At 50.8% G+C, this 19,362-nt stretch overlaps 3 protein-coding genes across 8 annotated transcripts in view; 2 read left to right on the forward strand and 1 right to left on the reverse strand.

Moving 5' to 3' along the window:
• Positions 1–14: 14 nt before the first annotated feature.
• Positions 15–12,728, forward strand: GBA2 (glucosylceramidase beta 2). Of its 5 annotated transcripts, none has more exons than XM_030817491.1 (17): positions 15–930; positions 4,845–4,936; positions 5,139–5,254; positions 7,670–7,888; positions 8,530–8,769; positions 8,967–9,069; positions 9,233–9,386; positions 9,472–9,597; positions 9,795–9,967; positions 10,175–10,279; positions 10,486–10,593; positions 10,692–10,843; positions 10,963–11,069; positions 11,222–11,364; positions 11,444–11,559; positions 11,656–11,847; positions 12,147–12,728. In XM_030817491.1, the coding sequence occupies exons 1-17, from the start codon at positions 572–574 to the stop codon at positions 12,423–12,425; spliced, it is 2,784 nt and encodes a 927-aa protein (XP_030673351.1). In that variant the 5' UTR covers positions 15–571; the 3' UTR covers positions 12,426–12,728. The 5 variants fall into 5 exon arrangements, with proteins under 5 accessions (XP_030673351.1, XP_030673353.1, XP_030673352.1 ...); XM_030817493.1 differs by having other exon boundaries at positions 8,535–8,769; XM_030817494.1 differs by having other exon boundaries at positions 657–930; positions 5,139–6,276; positions 8,535–8,769.
• Positions 12,729–12,732: 4 nt separating this feature from the next.
• CREB3 (cAMP responsive element binding protein 3) lies at positions 12,733–17,249 on the reverse strand. The gene is made up of 9 exons (XM_003263358.3): positions 16,678–17,249; positions 16,437–16,584; positions 16,298–16,365; positions 16,094–16,183; positions 14,375–14,481; positions 14,216–14,284; positions 13,462–13,546; positions 13,284–13,368; positions 12,733–13,202 (listed from the first exon to the last, which is right to left on the reverse strand). Exons 1-9 carry the CDS (start codon positions 16,804–16,806, stop codon positions 12,868–12,870), a joined length of 1,116 nt encoding a protein of 371 aa, XP_003263406.1. The 5' UTR covers positions 16,807–17,249; the 3' UTR covers positions 12,733–12,867.
• Positions 17,214–19,362, forward strand: part of TLN1 (talin 1) — a 35,034-nt gene continuing 32,885 nt past the window's right edge. The window contains exon 1 of one of the 2 annotated variants that reach the window (XM_030817489.1): positions 17,214–17,516. The gene's annotated coding sequence lies outside the window, so the exon portion shown is untranslated. The remainder of the gene's footprint in view (positions 17,517–19,362) is intronic. The other variant, XR_004031391.1, reaches the window with a different exon arrangement.

Consider the following 19,362-nt stretch of genomic DNA (forward strand, 5'->3'; position numbering starts at 1 on the left):
CCACCCTCCGCGGAGTCCCTTCCGGCCGGAAGCGCCCGGCAGGCCAGACCGGAAAGGGCTCGGGTTGTCCCGGCGCCCAGGGTCACCTTCCCACGGGCTGGCACCTGGGCGCGGGCGCTGCCCCGGAGCCGGCCGGCGGGACCTGGCGCCCAATCCTGGGGGACCCGGTGCCGTGGCCCAGGGGCCGGGCCAAGATCCCGGGGGCGGTGCCTTGCGGGCCCGTCCCGGGGCGGTGCCTGGTGGGCTGGCCCCGCGGCTCCTCCCCTCTCTGCGGGCCCAGTCGCCCTTTGGCCGGGCGAGCTAATCATCGCGGCTCAATGACGACGAGGCCCGACCCTTCCCGTCCAGGACCTCCAGAGACAACCGAAGGAGAGCCTAAGGCGGCTTCATTGCTGTCGCCGCCCCCACTGAAGCAAGAGCTCCCCGGCTCCACTGAAACACCAGCTCATCTAAGCTTTCCCCAACGCCCGGCCCTCCGGGACGATACCTAACAACCACCGGCGCCCGCATCTGCAATAGGCTGGCGAGATACTTAGTATCCGAGGGCTCGGGACTTGGGGCCATCGAGGTCATGGGGACCCAGGATCCAGGGAACATGGGAACCGGCGTCCCAGCCTCGGAGCAGATAAGCTGTGCCAAAGAGGATCCACAAGTTTATTGCCCTGAAGAGACTGGCGGCACCAAGGATGTGCAGGTTACAGACTGCAAGAGTCCCGAAGACAGCCGACCCCAAAAAGAGACGGGCTGCTGCAATCCGGAGGACTCTGGGCAGCTGATGGCTTCCTATGAGGGTAAAGCTATGGGCTACCAGGTGCCTCCCTTTGGCTGGCGCATCTGTCTGGCTCATGAGTTTACAGAGAAGAGGAAACCCTTTCAAGCTAACAACGTCTCCCTAAGCAACATGATAAAGCATATAGGCATGGGCTTGAGGTGAGTAGACCCCATTGCCTAGAATGCCTTTGGATTCAGTTTGTTCCAGCTCAAAACTTCTAGCAGAGGTGGGAAAGGGCGAGAAAGCAGTTGGGCTTCTTGTCTGAGTGAAGCGGCCCCTATCCGTGGCATATTTTAGGCCTGTGGTCTTGGACCGTGAGACCAGGTCAGATCTCTTTGCAACACCCTTCCCTCCCAGTGTTTTGTCTTTTCAGAAGGAAAGGGTAGGAACATTTGGTCATGCAATCAGCCTTTCCCATTCAGGCTCCTTCTCACATACTGGTTTCCAATGACTTCCCTTTGGGATTAGCTATACTTTGTGGCAAGATAGGAAAGGATAATCTGGCTGCTGTGACACTAACACAATGTTGTTTTATTTGGGGGTGGGGGGTCTCAACCCCTTATTTCCCACAAGCAGCTGGGGCATTCTCTGTACCTCATTAGACACACTGTTAGAGTCCCAACACTACTGCTTCTTTCCTCAAGCTTTAGCTCCAGGGAGTAGGTAGGAAGAGCCTCCCTGCCCTCACCTCTGAAGTGATGAGAAGGTGCTGTCATTCTGTTCTGGCATAGAGAGCTCTTGATATTAAAAGTCATTTATCAGAGAGGCACTGCCATAGACTTAGAACCCGTCTAGATCCCCACTGAGTTCAAAGACTAGTGATGAGGAGCCAGACCCATTAACAGGTGGGTGTGAGGACAGAAAGCATCACCCTGAGGTCATCCTGACTCAGTCTACACAATATACACAGAACTGTGGAGGGAGGCATAAAGCTTGGGAAACCCTGCCCTTACAGCTTCTAGAGTAGGAGACCCTTCATTTCCCCAGTCAGTGCTGTGGGGCTGTGATGGGGAGGTCAGTTATCTAACCCTAGCCCTGGGGAGGGGGAAGGGCCTGATGCTGCCTGCACATCTGGCTTTGTTGGTGCCTGTGGGTAGCCTGTAGCAGAGAAGAATCATCCCTCCAGGCTGCTTCTGGAATCAATTCAGTCCAAGTTTGACCCCAAAAGCTTTTGGGTCAAAATAGGATCTAGTGTACATAGAGAAGTACACTGAGTTGCATGTGGTAGGAACAATGAGATAAGAAATGATGGGCATCCTAGCCTCTTAGCCCTTAAATATGAACTGAGTCATAGAGGCCTGAAGCTGTGCTCAACCCCCTGGACCCTGGCTCCCCATTCCAGGATAGAGTGGGGGGTACTGATACAGGGCTTTTGGAATAGGATGAGTTCCTATGAGGAGAAAGCACAGATGAGACAAGAATTCTAAGTGACAACTCTTGAGTTGAAGTTGAAATTGTGGAGAAGGCCAAATAAGTCAGGAATGGCCAGCTACCATATTAAGAGAGTGAGAGAGCTCCTAAGACAGAGCTGAACTGGGGGCACTCTGACCAGGAGCTCCAGCAAGACAGAATTCTCTGGGCCTTACCTTGGTAAGAACTCAATTTCAATTGTTCTCCCTTCCAGCCAGAGTCCACTCATTCAATAAATATTTATTGAGTGCTTGTTCCATGCCAGATAGTCCTTTGTTCTATCCTCATAGATTGCAGTTAACTCTCCCTGGTTGCCCTAATCCTCGGCCGCACCCTCCCTCTACCAGTCCTTTCTGGCCTCTAGTTTCAAAGTCCAGTTTTCTCTAAGCTGGCAGAGAGGATTCTCTGCCTTCCTGTCATCCCATCCTTTGTCTTCCCTCTTCTTTCCACCCCTAGAATGTGCTATCCCTTTTTATTTTATTTATTTATTTTTTTTGAGACAGTCTTGCTCTTGTCACCCAGGCTGGAGTACAATAGCGCGATCTCAGCTCAGGGCAACCTCCGTCTCCTGGGTTCAAGTGATTCTCCTGCCTCAGCCTCCTGAGTAGCTGGGATTACAGGTGCCCGCCACCACAGCTGGCTAATATTTTTGTATTTTTAGTAGAGACGGGGTTTCATCACATTGGCCAGGCTGGTCTTGAACTCCTGACCTCAGGTGATCCGCCCACCTCGGCCTCCCAAAGTGCTGGGATTACAGGTGTGAGCCACTGCGCCTGGCCACTGTCCCTATTCTTTAATCACATTTCTCCTCCTCTGCTCCAGTCTGTCTGTTATCTGTCTTGTGCCCCATCATTTGTATGTTCATTCATTTGTAAAATTGGCAAATATGCATTGACTGCAGACCATATGTCCTGCCCTGTGCTTGGACCTGAGGGTAATATTCAGCTAGTCTTTGTCATTGTCCCTTTCCCCAAGGGACTTAAAAATATGTCAGCCTCACATGAGGAACATTGAACTAACAAGGCAATGTCTGATTAGGAATTGAGATAACAGTTTGTATATATGAGTAATAATCATACCTGTACTTTATGGCTTTCTTATCTATTATGTCATTTGATCTTTCAACCATTTCATTAGATAGCTAGAGCAGGTGGTATCCCCATTTTGTAGATGAGGAAACTGGGACTTAGGGGTTACTTACCCAATTATTTGGTTAGAAGTGGTGTGACTGAACAGTAGGCATAATGTGGTTAGGTAGGCAGGAGAGTGGAAATGGGAAAGAGTCTGGCAGGGCAGGGGCTACTTAGTGAGGACCCATCTGGAATGAGAATTTGTAGGAAATAAGATTAGAAGATAGGCTGGGACAGATGTCAGAGCCTTGAAAACAGAATCGTTTGCCTATTGAAAACAGCCTCAATCATTTGCCTCTTGGATATAGGGCTGTAGCAAGCCTAGGAAAATGTTGGGATTTTTTGAGCAAAATCAGAAAGCTTCACAGTTTAAATGCTGAATTAAAAAAAAAAAAAAAAGGCGGCCGGGCACGGTGGCTCACGCTTGTAATCCCAGCACTTTGGGAGGCTGAGGCAGGCGGATCACGAGGTCAGGAGATTGAGACCACGGTGAAACCCCATCTCTACTAAAAATACAAAAAATTAGCCCGGCATGGTGGCGGGCGCCTGTAGTCCCAGCTACTTGGAGAGGCTGAGGCAGGAGAATGGCGTGAACCCAGGAGGCGGAGCTTGCAGTGAGCCGAGATTGTGCCACTGCACTCCAGCCTGGGCGACAGAGCGAGACTCCGTCTCAAAAAAAAAAAAAAAGGGCTTGAGAGGAAACGTCCAGAAATAAATATAAACACTGATTGTCTATAGGGTGAGATGATTTTTTCCCCCTTTAACCTTTCATAATTAGAAAGAAAAATGATCATTTTAAAAAGAAGAAAGGCCAGAAGCGGTAGCTCACGCCTCTAATCCCAGCACTTTGGGAGGCCGAGGCGGGCGGATCACCTGGGGTCAGGAGTTCAAGACCAGCCTGGCTAACATGGTGAAACCCCATCTCTACTAAAAATACAAAAAAAAGTGCCAGGCATGGTAGTGGGCACCTGTAATCCCAGCTACTTGGGAGGCTGAGGCAGAAGAATTTCTTCAACTCGGGAGGTGGAGTTTGCAGTGAGCCAAGACCGAGCCACTGCGCTCCAGCCTGGACAACAAAGAACGAAACTCTGTTGCAAAAAAAAATAATAAATAATAAAAATAAAAATAAAAATAAGAAAGTTATTCCCAGCAGCCTATGCCTGTTTTGGAGGTAGGGGATTGGGGGTGGAGGCTGTGGGCCAGGAAACCATAAATGGTCCTTTCAGCACCTCAGACATAAGCTCCTGATGTTGGAAGTAAAGCAGTGGTGGTGGTGCTAGAGAGGTAAGGAGAGATCAGAAAGCCCCTTCTGAGGAGAACAAAGGAGAGAAACAAAGCCACTCCTTCACTTCAGCTGGAGTGACTGGGAAGATGAAGGGACCTTGAACTGTATAGAAATCAAGAGGAAGAGAGGTATGAAAGCAGATGTCCTTGGGACATTTAATGGGAGGTCACAGAGAGAGGCAGGTGACTCAGCCTGTGAACAACTGCCCACCTGCCCCCTTCCACTCACATTGCCTCTTGCTCCTCAGGTACCTGCAGTGGTGGTACCGGAAGACCCAGGTGGAAAAGAAGACACCTTTCATCGACATGATCAATTCTGTACCCCTAAGACAGATTTATGGTGAGCCCCACCCCATCTCTGCTCTGCTCAGAGAAGGCCTAGCCTCCAGGTCTACCACAGTTAGGCAGAGACTTCCAGCTTATGCAAATTGCACTGTTCCATCCCCTAGGTTTTCAGAGGAACCAGGCTTTATAGTCTAGAAAGTTAGAAATGGGCTTATTTTCCTCTCCCAATACCCCACTAACCATCCTGATTTCTCTAGGTTGTCCTTTGGGTGGCATCGGGGGAGGCACTATTACCCGTGGCTGGAGAGGCCAGTTCTGTCGTTGGCAGCTTAACCCTGGAATGTATCAGCACCGGACAGTCATCGCTGACCAAGTAAGAGCCAGGAGGTGGAGAGGCCAGGACAATACCTCCCCAGGCCAAGAAGGAAGGACCTCTTGGCTAGTGTAGGAGGTAGCAGTTAGATGTGAATAAGATTCAATCTAATAAGTACTCTCAGGATGCTTCCTGTGTGCCCAGCCCTGAGCTAGGATATACTGTAGGAATAAGACACACACAAGCACACATTCCTTGAAAGAGTAAACAGACCTGGCATTTCTCTAGTAAATGCCTCCTGTCTACCTCACCGTCCCAACCCAACTAGCTGAGGCAGCCTCCAACCACAGAGAATGCAGAGAATTCCCAAATCACTTAACCTGGCTGAAAGAACATTTGGTAGGACTGGAAGGGAAAAGAAAACCCAAAGTCTATAAACTCATGGGAAAAAAAGACATGTAGTACAAGGTTCCTCACCCTGATTGAGGAACCTTCACCAAAGTTCAGCTCCTCTGCTGATCACTCCCCTGGAGGTCTCTCTGGCTTAGGGTCTAAAAAGCTCCTTCTCTCCTAGGCTTAGATCTCCAGCCTTCTTCCCTCTTCTGAAGCTTCACTTTTTTCCTTTTGCTCCTGCATCACATCTGGGCCTTAAATTGCCAGAAGTATGTGGCTTGCCTTTCATCATATCTCTCTAGTTGACCGCCCCTTTAGAGTTGTCTAGGAAGTTCCTCTTTCCTGGCTTCAGCATTCAGCCTCATCTTCAAAGGAAAAATGACTAGCAAATCTTTAGTCCAATTAATGGCAATGCCCTTCCTGGTTCACGTTTACCAGCCCTGCCCATGTCCCAAGATCCCTCTCTGCCTCATCCCTTAGGTATCCTGAGGGGAATGGCTTCCGGAATTCTGACTCTACAATTAAAGTAATTATTGCATGCTTAACATGTGCTAGACACTGTGCTAGGCTCTTTGTATACTGTTTAATATTAAAAACAATCCTACAAGGGAAGTACCACTATTATGCTCATTTTGCAGATGAGGACACTAAGATCCAGAGAGGTTTAGTAACATGCGCAAGGTCACAAGGTTGGTAAATGGAAAGGTTGGGATTCAGAACCATTTCTTTCTGTGGTGAAGAGCTTGTGGTCTTAACCATTATGTACCATTCCAACAAAATGAAAAATTATTTTATACAGTTGTCCCTCAGTATCCATGGGGGGTTGGGCCCAGGACCCGCTATCCGAGGAGGCTCAAGTCTTTGATTTGAAATGGCTTATAGTATTTGCAAATAACCATTGCACATCCTCCTATATACTTTAAATCATCTGTAGATTACTTATAATACCTCACACATTGTCATATAAACCCTTGTCGTACCATACAATAAATAAAGTGTGTACATATTCGGTACAGACGCAACTTTTTTTCCGCATATTTTAGATTTGGTTGGTTGAATCCACTGATGTGGAACTCACAGATACGGAGAGCCGACTGTATACAATAACAATATTTGGCATAGTTAGAACCAGAGAAAGGGATATTAATCCCTCATAGCTCCTACCCTCCAAGAGCTAAAACTTTTTTTTGAGAAAATAAGACTTAGGGGAAATGGAGACTGTGAGACCACATCAGTGCTAAAAGGAGAGGGGTGGATAGTATACTGCGGAAAAAGGGACAGCGCTGCAGATTTCGCTTATTCCCTCCACATACATGCCAACTCTGAAGAGGAGTGCATCAGTGAATTAGAAAATGTCCCTACCCTCAGAAGAATCCATAGAGCAGTCAGGGACACAGAATGGTCAGTCAATACATTATAACATAATACACCAAGTGCTAGAATAGAGGGGGAGGGGGGCACACATAATGACACACTGCTGGAAGAAGTAGAGGAGAAGGAAGAGATGGCTTTTGACCTAGGCTTTGAAGGATGAGAGGTTTCACCAGATAGCGAACAAGCATGAGCACAGGCATGGAGGAGGGAATGTAGTGTGCTCAAGGAACAGTGAGTGTTTTTATATGAACAGACTATAGGTGCTTGAACAGGTGATGAGTCTGATAGGCAGGGAGAGGCCAGCTCAAGAAGGGCCTTGAAAACCAGGCAAGAGTTGAGACTTTAGCCTGAGGGCCATGGGGAGTCACTGAAACATCCTAACCAAGGACTGACCTATCTTCATTTGCCTGTGAGAAAGATCACTCTGCTACCCAGATGAAAAGGGCCACAGAAAAAGCAGGAGATTGTTTGGGCTTAAATGCGGTGCTAACACCACCGTAGTGGAGAAGGGAGAGAAAGCTTGGGAGATAGATGGACTGGGAGGTAGCAGGACTTGGTGATTCACTAAGCCTGGGGGATGACTTGAAGCTGATGGTGCAGTGGTAACAGTTGCAGGCTCTGAAAGGGGAGGAGCTGATTTGAGGAGAGGGAAGACTTAGTTTTTGGTGCCTGTGGGTTACCCCGTTCCAGCCTATCTGCCCTCTTAAGTTCACAGTGTGCCTGCGTCGGGAAGGGCAGACTGTGTACCAGCAAGTCCTGTCCCTGGAGCGCCCAAGTGTCCTCCGCAGCTGGAACTGGGGCCTGTGTGGGTACTTTGCTTTCTACCACGCCCTCTATCCCCGAGCCTGGACTGTCTATCAGCTTCCTGGCCAGAATGTCACCCTCACCTGCCGTCAGATCACACCCATCTTGCCCCATGATTACCAGGTGAGGCCCCCACATCTGTATCTTCCATTGCCCTCCCTTCCCCAGGACCTGCCTCTGCTACAAACTGCATGGCCTGCTGGGCACGGTAGCTCATGCCTGTAATCCCAACACTTTGGGAGGCCAAGGCAGGCAGATCATGAGGTCAGGAGATCAAGACCATCCTGGCTAACATATGAAACCCCATCTCTACTAAAAATACAAAAAAAAATTAGCTGGGCGTGGTGGCAGGCGCCTGTAATCCCACCTACTCGGGAGGCTGAGGCAGGAGAATGGTGTGAACCCGGGAGGCGGAGCTTGCAGTGAGCCGAGATCGCGCCACCGCACTCCAGCCTGGACGACAGAGCGGGACTCCGTCTCAAAAAAAAAAAAAAAAAGAAGAAGAAACTGCATGCCCTGTGAAAGGGAGGTTGGAGCCATGAACATCACCCTGGCTTCCCAGAACCACCGCCCAACTGGTTCTGGTCTTATATGTTCCCTGGTAGGCCGTTTGCCTGGGAATACAGGGAGATGCAAGTGGACAAAAGAAGAGTACACTGGGGAGTATTTGAGTCAGGTCTTCTGTGTGCCCAGGACTGATCCTAGGAGAGTGGGGTCAGGAGGGGCTCTACTGGGACCATCTGAGTCTAATCTTCTGCCCCCAGGACAGCAGCCTGCCTGTAGGAGTCTTTGTGTGGGACGTGGAAAATGAAGGGGACGAAGCTCTAGATGTGTCCATCATGTTCTCCATGCGGAATGGACTGGGGGGTGGAGATGATGCCCCAGGGGGTTTGTGGAATGAGCCCTTCTGTCTGGAGCGTGGCGGGGAAACTGTCCAGGGGCTGCTGCTGCATCATCCAACCCTTCCAAACCCCTACACGATGGCTGTGGCTGCACGAGTCACGGTAAGGAAAGAGCCTGCCCTATACCTTAGCCCCTGAACCCCACCTCCACCCCAGCATGGTCTCTTCATCCACCCTCATCATACTCCTGTAAGCCCCTGGGCCTGGGAGGTTAAAGAGTAAGTAAGAGGAGCTGGGGAGCTAGCCGGGACCCAGTGTACTCGTGGAGCCTGCCCTCACAGTCCCTGGCCCCTTCACAGGCAGATACCACGGTAACCCACATCACAGCCTTTGACCCTGACAGCACGGGGCAGCAGGTGTGGCAGGATCTACTTCAGGATGGACAGCTGGACTCTCCCACTGGTGATGGGGGGTCTGACTGGGAGATGGTGGGAAGAAAGGTTGTCCCTGTCTTGGGACCAGGGGTGGGAGGCCTGGTAATAAGTAGGCCTTGTTTCCATGTTAGGGATCCCTATCCGTGGGGCTGAAGGGGCTCCTGTCCTGAATTCTCTTGTGCTTCTCTCAGGCCAAAGCACCCCTACGCAGAAAGGTGTAGGCATTGCTGGAGCTGTGTGTGTTTCCAGCAAGTTGCAACCTCGAGGCCAGTGCCGCCTGGAGTTTTCACTGGCTTGGGACATGCCCAGGATCATGTTTGGAGCTAAAGGCCAAGTCCACTACAGGTGAGGGGACCAAGAAAGTGTAAGGATCCAAAGCGCTGGAGCTCTGACCTGGGGCTTGTGTTCATCCTTCCCCTTCCCACCCCAGGCGGTATACAAGGTTCTTTGGCCAGGATGGAGATGCAGCACCTACCCTCAGCCACTATGCACTGTGCCAATACCCAGAGTGGGAAGAGAGGATCTCAGCTTGGCAAAGCCCGGTATTGGATGACAGGTGCCAGTGGGGCCCATCTCTTGCCTTTCTCCTGGGCACGCACTCCGAATGGGACTCCTCGATTTACTCTCCACCCACCAAAGTCAGTAGACTTGCACTGGGATTCATTTGATGATCCCACTCTGCTGAGCCCCCAGATCCTTTCCATCCTGGGAGGTGCATGTTCCTTAAACCATTTCCTCCTCCTCGCTTCCCAGATCACTGCCTGCCTGGTACAAGTCTGCGCTGTTCAATGAACTATACTTCCTGGCTGATGGAGGCACAGTATGGCTGGAAGTTCTTGAGGACTCCCTACCAGAGGAGCTGGGCAGAAACATGTGTCACCTCCGCCCCACCCTACGAGACTACGGTCGATTTGGCTACCTTGAGGGTACAGGATGCTGGTGGGCTGGGATATGGCAGGCCATCCCCAAGTCAGGATGATGGATTTGCCTACCCCAGGGTATTTGTTAGGGTTAGGGGGTGATGGGTGTGGACTAGTGAAGTGCCCCACCTCTAAATCTAGAGGACAAGCTACAGAGGGGTTTGAAGGGGAAGCAGGAATTCTGGCAACAGTGTGTCTCATTCATTCCTCCAGGCCAGGAGTACCGCATGTACAACACATATGATGTCCACTTTTATGCTTCCTTTGCCCTCATCATGCTCTGGCCCAAACTTGAGCTCAGCCTACAGTATGACATGGGTGAGGATCCCTTTTGTGCCGCTTCTGCCTTCTTGGCTCCCCATACCCCCGAACTTCTGTGGTCCCTCAGATTGTCTCTTCTTTCCCTTCCCTTCATACGTATCTGCATGCTGCTTACTGGTTCCCCACTGTGGTCACACACATAGCTGTGTGCCCCTCCTCAGGCATGCCCATTCCCTGCCTCCCTTCTGTGTCTGCTCCCCCAGCTCTGGCCACTCTCAGGGAGGACCTGACACGACGACGGTACCTGATGAGTGGGGTGATGGCACCTGTGAAAAGGAGGAACGTCATCCCCCATGATATTGGGGACCCAGGTAAAAGTCCACCCCAAGGTCAGCTTCCCTCCCTCAACTTTTGCACCCTCTACCCTATCCACCAATGCAAGTGACCCAAGTCCCCTCCTCTCCCACAGATGATGAACCATGGCTCCGTGTCAATGCATATTTAATCCATGATACTGCTGACTGGAAGGACCTGAACCTGAAGTTTGTGCTGCAGGTTTATCGGGACTATTACCTGACGGGTGATCAAAACTTCCTGAAGGACATGTGGCCTGTGTGTCTAGTAAGGGATGCACATGCAGTGGCCAGTGTGCCAGGGGTATGGTTGGTGTCTGGGAAAAGCCTAGCTGGTTGTTGCCTTTCTTCAGTACCTAGGTCTTCAACATCTTGGTCCCTCTCTAGGCTGTGATGGAGTCTGAAATGAAGTTTGACAAGGACCATGATGGACTCATTGAAAATGGAGGCTATGCAGACCAGACCTATGATGGATGGGTGACCACAGGCCCCAGGTTAGCGGGTAGGGGTTTCCAGGAGGCCTGAGGTGGGAAACTGGGCACCAAGGGATTGTAGGGCTCAAGAAAAAAATGACTCATTGTCTATTACACTGCATGGGAGCAGCTGGAGCTGCCAGTCTGACCCCCAAACCCATGTCCCTGATCAGTGCTTACTGTGGAGGGCTGTGGCTGGCAGCTGTGGCTGTGATGGTCCAGATGGCTGCTCTGTGTGGGGCGCAGGACATCCAGGATAAGTTTTCTTCCATCCTCAGCCGGGGCCAAGAAGCCTATGAGAGACTGCTGTGGAATGGTGAGTTCGGGGAGCCTAAGTAGTCTTAAGGCAGCTGAGAGGATACCAAGAGCCTTATTTTTCTCTTCCTCGACTCCAGGCCGCTATTACAACTATGACAGCAGCTCTCGGCCTCAGTCTCGTAGTGTTATGTCTGACCAGTGTGCTGGACAGTGGTTCCTGAAGGCCTGTGGCCTAGGAGAAGGAGACACTGAGGTGAGAGAGAGGAGGAGGAGCCAGAGAGAAAACTGGGTTTTCCCTGGAGGTGGGAAGTAAGTATATGAGACCACGTTCCTGCCCTTGCCCCTCCAGGTGTTTCCTACCCCACACGTGGTCCGTGCTCTCCAAACTATTTTTGAGCTGAACGTCCAGGCCTTTGCAGGAGGGGCCATGGGGGCTGTGAATGGGATGCAGCCCCATGGTGTCCCTGATAAATCCAGTGTGCAGTCTGATGAAGTCTGGGTGGGTGTGGTCTACGGGCTGGCAGCTACCATGATTCAAGAGGTAATGTACTCCCTTTCCCATCTCTCCACCATCTGTATCCTGGCCCAGAAAACTTCCTCAACCACCAAATTTCTTCAAGGCATAACCCAATGCCATCTTATCCGTCTATAAAGCCTCCCGTTTTTCCCTGGTATGCATTCCAGCTCCTGCCTTCAGGCTTCTGTCTGTGGGTCATAGTTATCTCCTCCACTTGCTGGGAGCTCCTTGAAGGCAAAGACTCTACTGCCTCCATCTATCAGTGGAAATGGCTATTCAGAGGGTGCCAAGTTAGTATGTATGACTGTCATCTCTCCCAACAGGGCCTGACTTGGGAGGGCTTCCAGACAGCTGAAGGCTGCTACCGTACCGTGTGGGAGCGCCTGGGTCTGGCCTTCCAGACCCCAGAGGCATACTGCCAGCAGCGAGTCTTCCGCTCACTGGCCTACATGCGGCCACTGAGTATCTGGGCCATGCAGCTAGCCCTGCAACAGCAGCAGCACAAAAAGGCCTCCTGGCCAAAAGTCGAACAGGGCACAGGACTAAGGACAGGGCCTATGTTTGGACCAAAGGAAGCCATGGCAAACCTGAACCCAGAGTGAGCCGTCTGAACTGTGGGAGGGAAGTGCTAACAGCCCAGCCTCCAGCCTGGCCTTTCCTCCTTCCCCTCTGAACCTCCTGCAGCCCTGAGCCATCAGGACAATCATACCCCTTCCCTTCTCTCCACCCAACTGTGCCAGTAAATGGGGGTTGAGGGTGACCTAGGCAGCATTAGAATCACTTATTTATTTCTTTCCTCACCTGTTCCCTGACTGCATGGAATGTTCAGGGAGGTCAGTTGATTTCCCCAGGTACATTCATGGCGTGACAGACACATGGGTACAAATAAAAGACCCAGAAAGCCAGTAAGTGTGGTGTGTTTGAGCCCCCAGTCCTCCTGACAGGGCACAGGAGCTGCGGCCAGCCCTTGCCCACCGCTTTTTATTTGGACACAGATGGGGAGCCCCCCAAGCTCTTGCTGAGACCCCCCACATATCCTCATATCTAGCCTGAGTATCTGTCTTGCAAAATGACAGAGGGGCTACCAGTAGGAAGCCATCCCCCCTTCCTTGTGAGATTTGCCTGCAGGGGGAGGATGGGACCTCGGCAGAGAGGCTCTGAGAAGAGGTCAGGGAATGGCCACTCCAGGGGAGGCTCTGCACTGGGAGCCTGAAGCATGTAGTGCAGCAGGCAGGAAGAGTTGCCAGGGGCCTGGAGTACACAGTCTGAGCCGTCCAACCACTGGTGTGTGCTGTCTTTTGGCACCTCTGACTGCAGGGCAGGCAGCTTCAGCTGGTAAGGGTCCTCACTGGGGAGGGCACGAAGCTGGCGGGACAACACTGAGGAGACAAAGAATCTTCAGAGGCCAACCCAGGCCTCTCCCCTCGCCCGTGTCTGAGAGCTATCCTTAAGCCTCTTACCTCCATGCTCAGCTGGCAGGCTCCCCCTTGTGTCAGAGGAGTACATAGCAGGTACAAGGAGGAGGCAGAAGGAGACTAGTAGGACCTAGAGCACGGAAAAAGGAGATGAAGAAGGGCTCTGGATTGCCCTGTCCCCACCAACTGAGAAAAGGACTTTTCCCCTCATCACTATCCTCACCAAGATGCAGGTGCTGCTGCTGCTGGTTTTGTTTGATATCTCAATCACCATGGCCTGGAGTTTCCTCAGTTGATCTAGAAGGGACCTAGATGAAGAGAGGGGCCAATAGTGAGCATCCCCTGGCCTAGCACTCTGAGACACAGTGAAACTCCTGTTCAGGCCACCTCCTCCATCTCTGCACTGGATCCTCTCTCTTACTTTTCATTCTATTTTTGCAAACAACTTCTTCCTCTCTGGACAAAATGCCTGAAGTTCCTCATTAAAACAACAACAAAAAAAGCAAAAACAAAACAAAACAAAAAAAACTCTGCCAGGACTTAACCTCCTTTGCAAATATCATCAGTAGTTCCCCATTGTCTGATCAGCTATGCACATAATCCTCTCCAGGCATTCTCTATGTTCTCTACCTTCTGTCCCAGCTCACATGTGTTAGAGTTCCAGCCCAAGAGGACTATGCTGGGCTAGTCCTCTTGCCTAGGATGCTTTCTCTCTGCCTAGAATGCTTTCCCAACCCAACCCCAGAATCCTAACTACTATGAAAGCCCATGAAGTCTTTTTTACCCCCTTTCTTTTTCTTGGTACTCAACTTATTCTTAGTTACTTGTAAATGTATTCCCCACTACCAGGAGCTTCTTGGAATCAGAGACCTAGTGAAGGCAGCTGCGCAGTTAGAAATCAAGTGTAGGGCAGGGGAAAGAGTGAGAAAGCATTAAATGAAGGGCATAGGAAGGGAATGGTTTGGAGGCATACTTACAAATTCTGTTCCTCCAGAAGATGTACTTTGTTCTGAAGCTCCATATTCTGGGCTGTGTATTTCAAGACCCTGGGGGAAATAACAAAGATATGGGGATATGGCCTGTATCCTCCCTTCAAAAACCTAATACCTACAACAGAGTCCCTCTCCCTTTCATACCTGCTCTCTAAACCCCCAACATACACCTTCTTTTTCCTGCGGCTCTCTTGAGCAGATCTTTTATTTCGAATCTTCCTCCGCACACGTTTCAGAATTTGTTCCTCTGTCTAAAAGGAAACGGAAAGGGATATCATTAAAGGAACTCTAGAAAAAGGAGTTGAAAGGCAACTGAGATCAATCTCTTTCCAACACAGAAATCCCTTCTACAGCTTCCCTGACCAACAGGCATTCAGATTCTTTCTGAATGCCTCCACGGACCAGACCATTTTAAACTATTAAAAAAAAAATTGGTCAGGCAGTATTCAGGTGACGTGGCTCATGCCTGTAATCCCAACACTTTGGGGAGCTAAGACAGGAGGACTGCTTGAGCCCGGGAGTTTGAGACCAGCCTGAGCAACATAGTGAGACCTTGTCTCTACTAAAAATAAAAAATTGGCCGGGTGTGGTGGCACATGCCTGTGGCCCCTGCTACTCAGGAGACTGAGGAAGGAGGATCACTTGAGCCTGAGAGGTCGAAGCTGTAGCAAGCCATGATCTTGCCACTATTCTCCAACCTGGGCAATAAAGCAAGAACCTGTCTCCAAACAAACAAAAACTTCCTTATCCTGAACCAACAGCTGCCTCCTTGTAATTTCTATCCGTTGGACTTACCTAGTATCTCTGGGGCCAAATAGAATAAACCCTGTTTAACTATTTTAAGGCACTTAATATTTCCTCAGAGCGTAAAGAAAAAAAAAAAAGACAATTTTTAACTCATCTTCTCAGGATAGACTGCATCCTCTTAATATCTGTCAAAGATGTGCTCTAGCCAGTATCAAGGAAAGCAAGATAGATAGTGACTTGTAGAGACAATAACTCTATCGCTACAGTTTCCAAATCCCATTAACTTTCCTAGTAGCCACATCACACTGCTGACTCATCTTGTACTTTGAAGAAATTAAAATTCTTCACTTTGGGAGGCCAAGGTGGGTAGATCACTTGAGCCCAGGAGTTCGAGACCAGCCTGGCAACAAGGCAAAACTCCATCTCTACTAAAAATACCAAAAAAAAAAAAAAAAATTACCGGGCAGGGTAGTGTGCACCTGTAGTCTCAGCTACTCGAGAGGCTGAGGTGGGAGAATCACCTAAGCCCAGAAAGTCAAGGCTGCAGTGAGCCATGATCACATCAGTGCACTCCAACCTGGGCAACAGAGCAAGACCTTGTCAAAAAAAAAAAAAAAAAAAATTCCTGTAACCTTTCTATTAATGAGCACTGATTTCATCATAGTATCCCAGTACTCTGCTTGTGAAGTTGCCACTCATTGCTTAAAACTGAAAACTAAGGATTTTACATTTATTCATGTACTGCTTAGTCCAACCCTGTTGAACTCTCTAAACAGTTCTACCATTCAGCAAGAGGTGGATTACTATGAAGCCAATGAAGCGTCAAGGCCCTTCACTTACACCATCCTTTCCAAGGCCCAATACTAATGCTGCGCTGATAATTTTGAGTTATTTTTTTTTAACAGAACACCAAAATTTGTATAAGCCCAACAAAAACGAGGATCTGCCCTTGCATCTAGCATATTGGGTACCTGCCTCAACTTCCTATTAGCAATACATCTACTAAGTTTCTCACCTCAATCCTTTTTTAAAGTTATTGATATAAAGTTAACAGAATTTGCCTACTTGGGACTTTTAATCCCTTTTCAGCCTTTGCTCAATCAATGAGAGTCCTACCTTAGTGAGAGGAAGTGTCTCAGGCAGAGTAATCCCCTCCTTCTCCAATAGACTCTTCTCCTCATCTGTCAGTACCAGCCTAGCAATCTCCTAGGGTAACAAGAAAGTGGGCGGCAGTTGCATGGGGATGTCAGAGAGGAATGGGGAATCTTGTCCCCACCTGGGGAATGTAAGAGTAATCTTCCTGAAAATCAAGTCAAGTACCTGCTCTGCCAGCTCCTCCATATGCTGTGGAGTCATCTGGGTCCCCTCTTTTCTACAGCTCTCACTCTCTGCAAAAGGGAAAGTATGAATAGCCAGGCCCATGAACCCTGTCCTCCCCGCAAACCTATTTCAGACTCACCTAGATCCATAGAGACAGGTTCCCGTGGGAGGGAGTAGGTGTGGTCATGGTGGACAAGGCAGGGGTTGAAGGAGCTGAGAACGTTCAACGACGCTGGGGGACTCAGCAGGGAGCTCAGCAAATCATCTACTTCCCAGTCGCTCGGTACCTGCGCAGGGTTCCAATGAACAGGCCTTGACCTATCATCATCCCCTGACCTCATGGACATCCCACGCTTTCCCCAGTCAGAACCCCAACCCACCTCAGAAAGCGGCAGCTCCCAGTCCAGTGGGGCCCTCACGGCCTCATCGGGTGCCGTCCCCAAATCTCCACTTTCCTCTAGCAGGAAGCCCAGCAGGTCTTGGTCACCAGCATCCAATTCCAGCTCCATTTGGGACAACTAAGGAAAGGGTGGGCCACCGAGCCCCAACGTCCGAAGCCCAGACACGAGCCCCAGGCCAGCGGTAGGCCTCGGGCATCTATCCACTGTCCCTCTTAGGCCGGCCGGGCTTCCCTGCCAGGGGCTTTTCATAGCCCTCTCCGGACCTGCCTCCCAGGCTCAATTCTCCTCAGCCTCCAACGCAGCGAAAGTGACGCACCCTACCCCGTGGCACTGTGGGACTTGGAGTTCCCTCCAACTGAAGAAGAGGCTTGGGTGCAGCGCCACGTCCCAGGGGCTATGCAAATGTAGGGGACGGCCCTGATGCCGTCTCGCACCCCGAGGGCGGGGGCTCCAGGGCTCCGGCTCCGCCTTCTCCCCCAAGCTAGAAAAAGGAAGAGTTCCGGCCTGAAAGGGAACTCGGGCGTCGTCCTGGCGTCCTCTCCGGATTGCGCCGCACCCTCGCTTCCTGCCAGGGAGGGGCTGCGGGCTTTGGCGGCTCCCGAGCATCGAGAACGGAGCCAGAGCAGCTTCCTGCCTGCCCCACGCGACCATAGAGCGCGGGCCCAGGGCGCCGCCCGCGGGTGGGGGACGTTCCCAGGACGGAAGTGGCCGCGAGAGTGTCGAAGGGAGGGCGAGGCCGGAGCCTGAGGGCGACCCGAGAAGCTGCGGGGCGGCGGGCCGGCGGGCCGGCGGGCGGGGCGCAGAGCCAGGCAGCACAGGTAGGCCAGACCGGGACGGGCGGGGGCCTTAGGGTGGGGCCGTGGGGCCTGGCGCCGGGGGCGGGCGGGCCCTGCCTCTACTGCGTGTCCAGTTCGGGTCCTATTAATTGGAGAGGTCAGCGTCCAGCGCATCTCGGCTTGAGCTTGGCGTGAAGTAGGCCGTCTTGGGGGAGACAGGCCTTTCCTGGGAGCAGTCCTATGTCTGGGATAGGCTTTGGGGAGCGTGAGGAGTCGGGTGGCAGCGGGGCGCATGGCGGGGACGGGCTTTGGTGTTAGCTGATAGCGGGCATGTGGGTAGAAAAGCTTTGGGAGAGTTGGGGATTAGGTGGGGTCCGTTTAGGAATCAAGGGTCGCTATAGGAGTTAAAAGCTGGGGTTAAAACTTAAGAGTTAGTGTGAGTCAGGTCCGTTTTAGATAGGTAAGGTTTAGATTAAGGTCATTATCTTGTTTGCTGGGATGGCCATCATACGTCATAATTTGAGTTCAGGGTCGGGTTAAGGGTCAACAACAGGAATCAGGTTAGAGTATGTTTGAGGGATTAAAGAATGTTGGCATGGTCGGTATTAAGGATAAACAGTGAAAGCGTGAGTTAGGAATCAAGTTACAAATGAACTTTAGGCTTAGGGGTCAACATTTAGGGTTGACATCAGGGGATTTGGTGCTAAAGGCAAAACTTAGATCACTTTCAGGGATCAGGGATTGGATATGAGTCTCTGCTAGGAAAGGGATGAATGTCCACGCCGGTACTGGGAATCAAGAAACAAATTAGAGGTGGAGTTAATGTTAGGAATTTGGGGCAGCTTCAGGGGTTGTGGTTTGAGGCCAGAATAGTTGACCTTGAGCAGATAAAATATAAGAGGTTGGCAGTAGGTAAATGCCCTTCTTTTGTAGGGAAGTCCTTTATTCCTATGTAGTTACAGGGGCTTCTCTTCACCCGGAGAGATAACAAACTAATTTCAGGCTAGCATTCTGGCTTTAGCTAGAATTACAGGCATCTGGGATTCCAGCTTCTTTATTCCATTCTCTAAGCCCAAGGCCCTTGCTGTGGCCAACCACAGTTAGGGGACAGAGATTCTGGACTATGTTGTTTACAGACAACATAGGTGGGAAATAGGGACCCAGGATGTACAAGACCTAGAGTCACAAGTTGGGGACTGCCTAGGGAAGAAGGAGCTGATGACTATGGGGGAAGCTAACCAAGGAATCACTGTTGCCATGGGAGAAGGGAATAACTGAATCCCCTGAAAGTTTAGCCCTGCTGTCTCCCACTTCATTTGTTCTCTTGGTATTAAGCCCTCCTCTCCAGCTCTCATCCCTGACTCTGCATTTCACACCCATCCTGCCTGTCCCCTTACAAAATACTTCCCTTGCCTTTAACTCTCCCATGCTCATCATCCGTTCCCATCCTCAGTTCTACCTCCCTCACCAACCCTTAATCCGCATGTCCTACCTGAATTTACCCTCATCATAACCTGAGCTTTCCCATCACTTTAAATTACTCTCCTACCATTTTCACCCAGTCATGTACCTACATTCCACCTGGTCATCTGCTGAATACCCTACTCCCAGCCCCTGCTGTGTGCCACCCACTAGATCTATGCCTCTTTTAATCTCTTGGACCGTTTGTAGATCCCCTTCCCCCACTCCCCAACAGAAAAGAGGAAACGAGACCCAAAGAGGAAACTGGGTCTTGCTGATCCCACGCCCAGCCATGCCACTGACCACACCCCCATTTTACTCCCAGCCTGACCCTGCCACTGACCACAGCACTATCCTCTACTCAGCCTGACCCAGCCACTGGCTATACCCCATCCCCCATCCCAGCTCCAGCTTTACTTAGACATTG

Source organism: Nomascus leucogenys, chromosome 8 (assembly GCF_006542625.1).
Source record: "Nomascus leucogenys isolate Asia chromosome 8, Asia_NLE_v1, whole genome shotgun sequence".
NCBI classification, from domain to species: Eukaryota; Metazoa; Chordata; class Mammalia; order Primates; family Hylobatidae; genus Nomascus; species Nomascus leucogenys.

Bases quoted from the DNA above. Each gene is read 5' to 3' on its own strand.
- GBA2 (XM_030817491.1), top strand. From the start codon at position 572: ATGGGGACCCAGGATCCAGGGAACATGGGAACCGGCGTCCCAGCCTCG. The intron at 9,070-9,232 runs GTGATGGGGGGT...TGCTTCTCTCAG, and splicing joins ACAGCTGGACTCTCCCACTG to GCCAAAGCACCCCTACGCAG. The intron at 11,560-11,655 runs GTGAGAGAGAGG...TTGCCCCTCCAG, and splicing joins TAGGAGAAGGAGACACTGAG to GTGTTTCCTACCCCACACGT.
- CREB3 (XM_003263358.3), bottom strand. From the start codon at position 16,806: ATGGAGCTGGAATTGGATGCTGGTGACCAAGACCTGCTGGGCTTCCTG. The intron at 14,482-16,093 runs GTAGGACTCTCA...GTTTCCTTTTAG, and splicing joins AGACACTTCCTCTCACTAAG to ACAGAGGAACAAATTCTGAA. The intron at 13,547-14,215 runs GTAAGTATGCCT...CTCTTCATCTAG, and splicing joins CTTCTGGAGGAACAGAATTT to GTCCCTTCTAGATCAACTGA.